The sequence below is a fragment of the Bison bison genome, unplaced genomic scaffold (genome assembly GCF_000754665.1).
Source record: "Bison bison bison isolate TAMUID 2011002044 unplaced genomic scaffold, Bison_UMD1.0 scf7180017864472, whole genome shotgun sequence".
Taxonomy (NCBI): domain Eukaryota; kingdom Metazoa; phylum Chordata; class Mammalia; order Artiodactyla; family Bovidae; genus Bison; species Bison bison.
This window is the reverse complement of record NW_011495033.1, coordinates 1601099-1611125: the sequence shown is the minus strand read 5'-3', so window position 1 is coordinate 1611125 and position 10027 is coordinate 1601099. Positions and strand designations below refer to the sequence as shown.

General features: G+C 48.1%; 1 protein-coding gene across 1 annotated transcript in view; it reads left to right on the top strand.

Annotated features, from left to right (window-relative positions):
* Window positions 1-10027, top strand: part of RPH3AL (rabphilin 3A-like (without C2 domains)) — a 119191-nt gene that overhangs the window by 92949 nt on the left and 16215 nt on the right. The window contains 1 exon segment of the mRNA XM_010861350.1: window positions 533-707. Coding sequence (XP_010859652.1) covers window positions 533-707 — 175 coding nt within the window.

Sequence of the window (10027 nt, the reverse complement as noted above, 5' to 3'; positions counted from 1 at the left end):
GTCAATGCATCCAGATCTCCAGGCTACGGGGCAACAGATCCAGGATTCAAACCCAGCACGGCTGCTCTGACCCCCGCACCAAGGTTCCTCTTCTCGGAAAAGGTCACGGCCTTCTTTCACACACTCCTACTCTTCTTACAAATACCCTGAAGGCATTTCCTTCATCAGGAAAGAGATTACGGAGCACTTGAAGCAGATGTTAAGGGTTCTGGGACCTCACTGCAGTCTCTGCTCTGAATTCTAATCTGTGGCTCGCTCTGAGCTCCGGCCAGTCTGTGCCCTGCACAGGGATGACCGCCTCCCAGGAAGCTCTCCAAAACCACAGCCAATACCAGGCTGTGGCCAGCCCAGCTCTTCCTCCCGCCTCTTGTGTCCCTGCCCAGAAATCTCGAGGGGAAGGGGCTGGCAGGAGGGAGGCAATGGCTTCAAGCGCACCATCTGGGAGGGAGGGCTGGCTCGGGGGCAGGGGGCGCATGGCACAGGAAAGGGTGCTCTGTATCCTGTGCTCTGAGCCGATGTCTCCCCCTACCAGGTCTGGAAGAGGTCGGGGGCCTGGTTCTACAAAGGGATCCCCAAGTTCATCCTGCCCCTGAAGATCCCCGGCCAGGCCGATCACCCCTCCTTCCGACCATTGCCCGTGGAGCCAGCAGAGCAAGAGCCCAGAAGCACTGAGACCAGCCGCGTCTATACCTGGGCCCGAGGGAGAGGTAAGGTCCCCATCACCCCCTCTCCTGGGACAGCAGCCAACATTCGGCTCATCAACCAGCCGAGCGCTGCCTCGGGTGCCAGGCAGTGCCCACCACACCCCCATGCAGCTCACACTGGTCTGCATCCCTCTCTGTGCCCTCAGCTCTATCTGCACCACGTGGGCAGCTGGACCTTAGCAGGGTGCTTGCTTCCAGTTGGGAGGGGCCCCAGCGGGCCGTGTCACAACCAAGCACGAATTTGGGGGCAGGGCTGCTGTGAACAGCGCTGTGGATGTGTGAAGAAATGTGATGTCAGTTGAGGTTTCTTGCAAAGGATGAAAATGCATCTTTCTAAGGCAGATGTGTACCATCTCTTCTCATCACTTGTCTTATGTCTCAGAGAAAGGGGTGCCTGGCTTCCCTGGTCCTGAAACGCAAAGAGCTAGCATGCCAGGGCCCTTGGTGTTTGTGGTGGCCTGATGAGGGTGTGCCCTAAGAGGCCACCATCAGAAGGGGAATGGCCACCATCGTGGGTCATGACGACAGTGCCAGGCATGGTGGATGGCTCTCTACTCCTTGCATGATGTTTTAGTGTTTGCAATTTTATTTTCAAAGCTCCTGGTCTCACAACAGATTCCAGAAGTGGACAGGGCAGCTATTTTGTAGCCCTATTTTATAGATGGGTAGCCGAGGCCCAGAGAAGGGGAGGGATTGTCTCAGTTGGGTGTGGCAAAGTTGGGAAGGAAAGGTGAGGTCCTGCCCTTTGGGCTCTGGCTCCTTGTGCCTGGAGGTGCCCGAGTTCTAGCCCAAGACTCAGGGTCTGAGGTCCTACAGGAGACACGGTAACCAGAGGGATGAGGGATTATCCTGACCTTGGGGGGCGATGGACCCAAGTTAGTGGATGTGGCAGCTGCTTTTGAGTGGCTCTCGAACATCTCTGTCTTTGAATTATGACGTGGCATTTGTCTTCATGTCGTTTGGACTTTGATTGTCTTGTTACAAAAGTAAGGCATGTTTATTATACAATTTTGAGAGTTGTCAAATAGTATAATTTACAAGGTAAAAATCCCCTGGAGGTCAGCCTTTCCAGACATAATCAGCATTAACAGCTCAGCCTCTGTTCTCCAGACATTTTTTTATCAGTATCACTTGGTTTTTTGCAGCCTGCCCTCCTGGCTAATTCTCCTGGACTCTGTTTGCATTTTTAATTCCCATGAGTTGGCCTTCCCTGCCATCACTGCCCACTGCTGCCACAGATGAGTCCTGATGGGGACCACGGCGAGTGCAGGTGGGGCCTGGGCAGGCAGGGGACAGTGGGCAGGCAGAGAGGAGTTCCTTTTCCACCCTCAGCGCTGGGGCTTTCTCCTGCCCCAGCCCAGGCGGGTGTGTCTGTATGACCAAGAAAAGAGACATGGCTGTGGAGAGTGCAGGCCTGGAATGTTGCTTCCCCTAGATTGAGGAGGAGAGGCCCTGAGACCTTGCCCCAAAGGGGACTCTCTGCCCTGTCTGCTCCAGCCCTGGTGTGGCACATACGTGCACATGTGCACACACACACAAACACACACATCCCTGGGGAAGGGCAAGACCTTCTCTTGTCTTCTCCTCAGCCACACAGACACACAGATGGCCTTTTAATTATGTGGGCGAGGAGGCCAGCAGCCCACACACTTGGATCTGGCATCCCTTATTAACTGAGTTTGCAGCAAAGCCAGGCCAGGCAACGTGGAGGTCACCCCTCTACTCCAGTATGAACTTGGTCTCCCTCCGCAGACCAGGTAAGAAACCCCCCAGGCTCCCAGACCATAAGCGTATAGGAAAGCGGCCACCTGCAGCCCCATCGTCAGTGATGCTGGGTGCCAGGCAGCGGGCTAGGGCCAGAGCTGCAGGCTGTGGTCCAGATTGGAGCCTGTCTGCTAAGCCTGGCCTTTGTAGCACCCAGGCTTCCCTGCCCTTCACCATCTCCCAGAGTATGCTCAGGTTCGTGTCCATTGAGTCCATCCAGCTGTCTCATCCTCTGTCGATCCCTTCTCCTTTTGCCCTCAAACTTTCCCAGCATCAGAGTCTTTGGCTCTTCCCATCAGATGGCCAAAGTACTGGAGCTTCAGCTTCAGTAACAGTCCTTCCAATGAATATTCGGGGTTGCTTTCCTTTAGGATTGACTAGTTTGATCTCCTTGCTATCTAAGGGACTCTCAAGAGTCTTCTCCAGCACCACAGTTTGAAAGCATCAATTCTTTGGAGACACTTGGAGGCAGTGAAAACCACCTTGGCCACCTGAGGCAGCCCTCTTCCGGGGCTCTTGTGTCTGGGGTCCCCAAAGACAGCATCCCCTCCCGCCCCAGTCCCTGCTCCCTGATGTGGAGGTGACACCAGCTCCCTCTCTCTGACCCTCCCTCCCTAACACTCTCTCCCCTCTGTCTGTCTGTCTCTCTGCTTTGGGACTGGTGCACTTATGTCTCCCCGACCCCAGTGCACTTCACTTGGAGGAGAAAGGGGAATCGATAGACAGAAGCCATGAACTTTGCAATCCACAGAGCAATCAAGTGAAATGTATTGATGTTTCTGAGGCAGCTTCCTTTTCTTCCTCCTTCAAATTTTCTTTGTTAATTTTTAAATACATGAGCAGACCTGATATATTTTTAACAAGTGTAAACAATTCAAAAGTCGATGAAAAATTAAAATCTGTTCTGCCTGCCATCATCTCCAAACCCCTTTCTCCCTGTCCCTACCAGCATATACTTGCTATAGGGTTATTTTTTGTTTTGTTTTTAACAACAAAAATAGGCTCTTACCCATAACTCTGCAAGCTGGTTTTTTTCTCACTTAAAAGAATATCATGGGCATCCCTCCAGGTCAATAGATATAGATTTTACTGTATCCTTTTTAATGGCTGAATAAAATCCTATCATATTATATATTGTGATTTAATTATTCACCTATTGATGGGCATTCAGATGATTTCTGGCTTTTTGCCTCTGTGAGCAATACTGAAACGTCCTTATGTATATATGATGGTTCTATTTCCATGGGGCAGGTATCCCAAAACAAATTGTGTGTTTTAATTTTCAATAGACATTACCAGACTATATTCTGAAAATGATAGCCTTTTGTGCTCATTTATATCTACATCCTTGCCTGCCATAAATATTACTGGTGTTTATCATTTTGACCAATATACTAGATGAAAAATGATATTGCATTTTTAAAATTTCTACATTTGACTATTTCTTCATATCTTTATAATTTATTGATATTTAAGCTTCCTTTTTTTTAATGGGCTATTTAAACTCATCGCTCATTTTTTATTGTTTATTTCCTCTTACTGATTTGTATTAATAGATAGTCCTTAGGGATATTAAATGAGTTGCAAATATTTTTCTCCTTGACTTTACATTTTGTTTGACTTTAGTCTTTACTTATAGTATTTTGCCTTTTTTTTTCATTCTTTTTTTTTTATTTATTTTTAGTTGGAGGATAGTTGCTTTAGAATGTTCCTGCCTTACATTGACCTGAAGCAGCCCTGTCCCCTCCTTCTTCAGTGTCCCTCCCACCTCCCAGCCCATCGCACCCCTCTAGGCTGTCGCAGAGTCCTGGGTGGAGCTCCCTTCCTGCAGTGAATCCCCGCCGGCTGTCTTCCTATCTGGTAGTGTAGAGTTTCTATGCTACTCTCTCGATTCCCCCCACCCTCTCCTTCCTCTGCTGAGTCCACAGCTTTGCTCTCTCCGTCGGCATCCCTATCGCTGTCCTACAAATAGGTTCATCAGTACCATTTTTCTGGATTCCACATATATTGTATTTTACCATTTAAAACCAATTTCTTTTCATTTTTGTGAAGTCAAGTATGTCTTTGTGTGTGTGTGACTCATAGGTTTTCTAGCTTATTTTTTAAACATCTTTCTCTCTAAGGTTAAAAAAATTGCTAAATAAAAAGTTTAAATAATGTGAGAATACAAAGATACACTTAAATATGACAAAAATTACCCAAAAAGCAGAAATGTAGCACCAAGTATCAAATTAACTGATAAAGCACTGAAGCCATGTTCTGTCAAAGAACGAGTCAAAAATACCTCCATCATCACCATCATTCAACAGTATTTTGTAGAATTTAACTAAAGTAATAAGGCAAGAAAATAAAATTACTTGTTACTATTGGAAAAGAAAAAATTCTCGGGAATTCCCTGGTTAGGACTCCTCAGTTCCACTGCAGGGGGCGTGGGTTCCATACTGGTTGGGGAACTAAGATCCTGCAAGCTACAGGGTGCGGCCAAAAAAGAGAAAAAATTATCTTATTTGTAGATGATGTGACTGTATACAAGAAAACCAAGATAATCTACAAAAACAACCCACTGGCATTAATAAGACGAGTGGAAAGTGACAGGACAGAAAGTAAATCAATAGTTTACACCGAACTATTGCGCACGTGTTGGTGTGAACTATTTGCTGTAAAAAAATCAACAAATTTAAACCATACTTATTAGAAGTAGAAATGGAAAAATCCACTCATAATTGCAACAAAAATTGTAAAATGTCAAGAAACAAATTTTTAAAGACTATAGCTCAAACATAGAGAAAATTACGGAATGTTTTCGAAGGCCATAGAGTGGAATATTACCAAACCTTAAAGACTTTGCAGCAATTTGGATAGACTTAGAGATTATCGTTCTAAATGAAGCCAAACAAATATCTTACAACATCACTTATATGTAGAATCTAAAAAACGGTACAGGTAAACTTATTTACAAAACAGAAATGGACTCTCAGACATAAAAAACAAACGTGTGCTTACCAAAGGGGAAAAGGTGGGGAGGGATAATGTGGGGATTTGGGTTTAACAGATACACACTGCTAGCTCTTAGCTCCTTTTCCGGCCAACTGCGGTCTCCATGGTCCACTTGACACTTCCTGCGCTCTGTCTGCCTTACTAAAGCCAGCAGGCACCTCCCCCACCGCCTCCACCCCGTGGCTCTGGTGGCCGGCGGGACCTTTTGCTGGCAATCCCTCCGGACTTATTTGCATACTACAAGCTGCTGCCTGCGGGTCTGCCTTCCAATCAGCCTGAATCTAGGTGCTCACTGATCCTCTCCACTGGAGCACTAACAGGTCTTGGCACACCCTCAAACACTGGGAGCTACTGAAAATAAAATAAGCTCCTTGGACAATCACAAGGCTTGCGAGAGAAGCAAGAGGTGGGACTGGGTTGGCGCTGGTGTTCGTCTGCTACCTGGGCCCAGTCCTTCAAGATAAATAGATAAACAAGGACCTACTGTATAGCACACTTGTAACACCCTATAATGGAAAAGAATCTGAAAAAGTATATATAATCACTTTGCTATATACCAGAAACATTGTAAGTCAGCTATACTTCAATTTTTTAAAGCGTTACTATAACCAAAAGGTAGATTACTATAATCAAGAGAAACGGTGTGGTATTGTTACCAGAATAAATAGAGTATCTATTTTATATAGATAAGTGGATCAGAATAGAAAAATAACAGAGCTAAGGATGTATGGAAGCTGAAGATAGGTAGCTTTTCATTTCAGTGGGAAAATAACTGGTTTATTTAACAAGCAGGGCGAGCATAATTAGATTCCCATCCCATTCTGTGTGTACCCAGAAACACACTGCAGACAGATTAAAGGTCTAAATGTTAAAAATAACACAAAGGATGTGTCAGAGAAAGATATGAAGTGTTTCTTTCCTCTGCGTTAAACTCAGAGCTGGTAGAGCGCTGGTGCCTCATGACAGGTGGGCTGACTCCCTGGGTTGCTACGCCCTCCCTCCCCCCGACACTGGGTGTTGATTTTGGTCAAGGACTTGCCTGCAGAACCCCTTGGTGAGCCCCATACAAGCTTACTGATAGCAGGACATTCACCCTTTCTCCAGGATGGGATGGGAAACAGTGTGACCTGAGTTCCCCTGTGACTGGCCCTGGGTCTGACCTGGCTGTCTCTGGGGGCAGGGCTCCACCCTCCCACCTGATCTATCCAGCTGGGGTGTGGGCACCATGCTACTTTCCCTTGGCAGGTCATTGTTCCAAGTTTATGGCAGCAATAAAATATTGTCAGTTTTTGTGCATCCCAGATCCCTTTGTTCCTCTGTGAAATACAATATGTAAATGGTACTGTGGGCTCTTGGGTCTTAATCCCTTTAGAGTTGGGCCACATCTTTTGAAGGCTTCTTTCCTTTCAACTGGATTCTCACTTTTGGGCAATGTATGGAAAGATAGTTGCTGGGAATGGGGATATTAATCTGGCATATTTGGGAAATAAGGGATTACTTTCTTTTTTTTCTTGTATACGGGAAAGCTCAGAGGAAGCAGCTGAAGCTTTGGTTCAGCAGCTCAGTTATGTCAGGACAGATGTCTTTGTAAGTCTTGCTCTTTCCCTCATGGTCACAAGATGGTTGCTACAGTTCCAGCCATCATATAAAGAAAAGGAAAAAAAGAAGAGGCTAGAAAATTAAGCTTTTTGCTTCTGCAACCTTGCATCATAATAGAAGCAGGCTGGTACTTGTGCTAGAGGAGCCTGATTCCCTATTGATGGAGAGCTGAATTAATCTGACCGAAGTCATTAAGTGTGGCAGTTTTTCTCAGATAGGATTTTGCACGTCTCTACCTCCAGTGCTGAGAATACTTAATGTGATGGGGCTTGTCTTCATCCCCCAGTGTGTGACTGGGAGACAGCACTGCCCTGGGTCTGCTCTGCGGTTGCTCTGCCCACATTTCCCAGCAGTTACTGGACACCTGAGATGGGGTGGGGATGGAGCTGAAGCCCCACGTAAGTAAGTGTTCGTCACTCAGTCATGTCTGACTCTTTGAGACCCTATGGACTGTAGCCCGCCAGGCTCCTCTGTCCATGGGATTCTCCAGGCAAGAATACCAGAGTGGGTTGCTATGCCCTCCTCCAGGGGATCTTCCCAACCCAGGAACCAAGTCTTTCGCTTTGGAGGCAGAATCTTTACCCTCTGAGACACCAGGGAAGCCAAGTCTCCAGTCCATACAGTGCTTGCTCTGAGGGTTTTTTTGGATGTGTGTGCTCTTCCAAGATGGGGGTTGGAGAGCCGAGGCCCTAGGGCACCAACCCCTGGATCAGTGAGATTCTGCTGTGTTCACCTCTCCTGGGGCCAGGGCCCCATCACCTAAAGCTTTCATCACTCCCCTGTGGCCTGGCCAGATCAGGGTGGCCTTTCCACTCTGCCCGCCTCCCTAAACCCCGAAAAGCCCCAGGTGAGCCGACAGGTGCCTGAGCTCCCAGTGGCCATGAGGCAAACTCTCTTTCCCCTCTCTGCTGAGGCCTGGGTCACAATGCCTCCCAGGACCCTCTGCAAGAGCCCTCCCACCCGCTCATCATTCCCCTGAGCAGAGCACAGCCTTCCTGGATGGAATTGAACAGAATGACACATGCGTTCCCTTCAAGGTCTGTTCTGGGAAAGTACATTGAGCTTCAGATTTGTTCCAGTTGGGTAGTTTTAAGAAAAATCAGAGTTTCCTTATCACTTCATTGGTTTGCTAGATTTTAAACAAATTTTTTTAGAATTCTAAACTGTGTTCTGTGTTTGCGGTCCAGGGAAAGCAAGCTTTGGGGTTGTTTGGGTTGAGTGGTCTGATTCAGCTCAACCACAAATGTTTTGCCTGGGGCCACTCTTCCGGAATGACCCCTTAGCCAATCTTTCCGCCCTCTCACCGCCATCTCCTGTTCCCCTGGAGAAGCCGAGTCATGGGTGCTGTGTTGGCCTCAGCCAGGGCTCCTTGACTCACGGCCATTATCTCCTCTGATGCTCAGAACAGCCTATGGGGCAGTTATGGACATGAAATTGACTCTGAGTGATGGATGAGGAGGGGGACATCTGCCCAAGGTCACATGGGCTCCAGGCTCCTAAGTCCCAGCCCACGCTCCTGCCACATGCACTGGCTTTCCGCTCCTGGACTTGGTTCGAGGGTTTTGGGCTGTTGAGAACAGAGACAACAAAGGAAAGCTCAACTCAGGCATTGCTGGCAGCTGCTGAGGAAGGTCTTCCAGAAGCAGGGGTGGACAGGAAGGTCTTCCAGAAGCAGGGGTGGACAGGAAGGTCTTTCCAGGCCTGTGGTGCTAGAACTCAGAGTAGCAGCTGCCTCTGCTTCTCAGGGAACACTGAGATCAGCTCCATTCCCCAGCCTCTGCTGCCCAGCAGTTGGACACGACTGCAAGTCTGCACACCCTGCAGTGTCAGCCTCTGCTCCCACTCTCAGGGCCCCGTGTCCACACTGGGGGAGGATGTGACTGGCCCAGCTCCCTTCTGCTCAGGCTGCTGTTTATGCATCTAGCCTGTATCCTGTCAGATGTTACAGATGGTGTGGCCAGTGAGGCCCAATTTGAGGCTGTTTTTCCCACAAGCAGAGCTGGAACAGAGCAAGGGGAAATGAGTCTCTGTTGCTCAATGGCCATTGAACCACAGAGTTGGGTGTTTTGTACCTTACAGGACAGTGAGCTCCTTGTTACTGGGAGCATTCAAACAGAGGCTGGATATTTCACTAGGGATACTACAGCTCAGACACTAGGAGAAGCTTACTGTAGGCTTGTTACTATGTATCCAGAGCTAGACCCCCATGTTGTGACCCGGACTGGGGGAATGGAGACACATTCTATGGCCCAAGATCGAGGCAGCCACTCAGCTTTGAACTTGAGACCTCTGTCTCATTAACACAGAGCTGTAGCCGGCTGAGCTAATAAACAGTTTCGCGGCAGCCGTTTTTCCATCAAACGCATATGCTGTTTCCTGACTTCTTAACGCAGCGTGCTATTTATACCGGTAGACCCATTCATTCTTAATGAGCCACGGTTGTGGATTGTAAACTGTTTTATTTTCAGACAGGATTGCTCACTGCCCAGGGCCAGTTGTTGCTATGCTGCCTTCCTTCTTTCTCTGTTCCTGAGAAATTCGCATTTTGGAAGCTCCTTGGGGGCGCTTAGCTGCCCTCTCCCCACCCCCTAATCATCCCCAGTGTTTCCCCAGCAGATTCAGGACTTGCTGTTTCTGTCACATCAGCCTGGACATGGTGCATGGACTCCCTGCAGCCTTCAGAGCAGCTGGGAACGCGTGTTGTGTGCAGGGGGGTGGGGGAGGCAGGCTGGCCGAGGCTCAGAGAAGCAGGCAGAGCAGAGCAGGAGGGCTTCTGTGCTTGGAGGCGAGGTGCCGTCTGTCCTGGGCAGCTTGGACATTTGCTGGTATTGTAGGTCGCAAACTGGTGGAACAGTGACTCCCCCTGACTCACTGCTTTAAATTCATTGACAACATTTTTTAAAAGGTAGAGAATTCTCATGAAAAGAATATAGAGTTCTGGCTTCTTTTTTGAAAATCAGAAG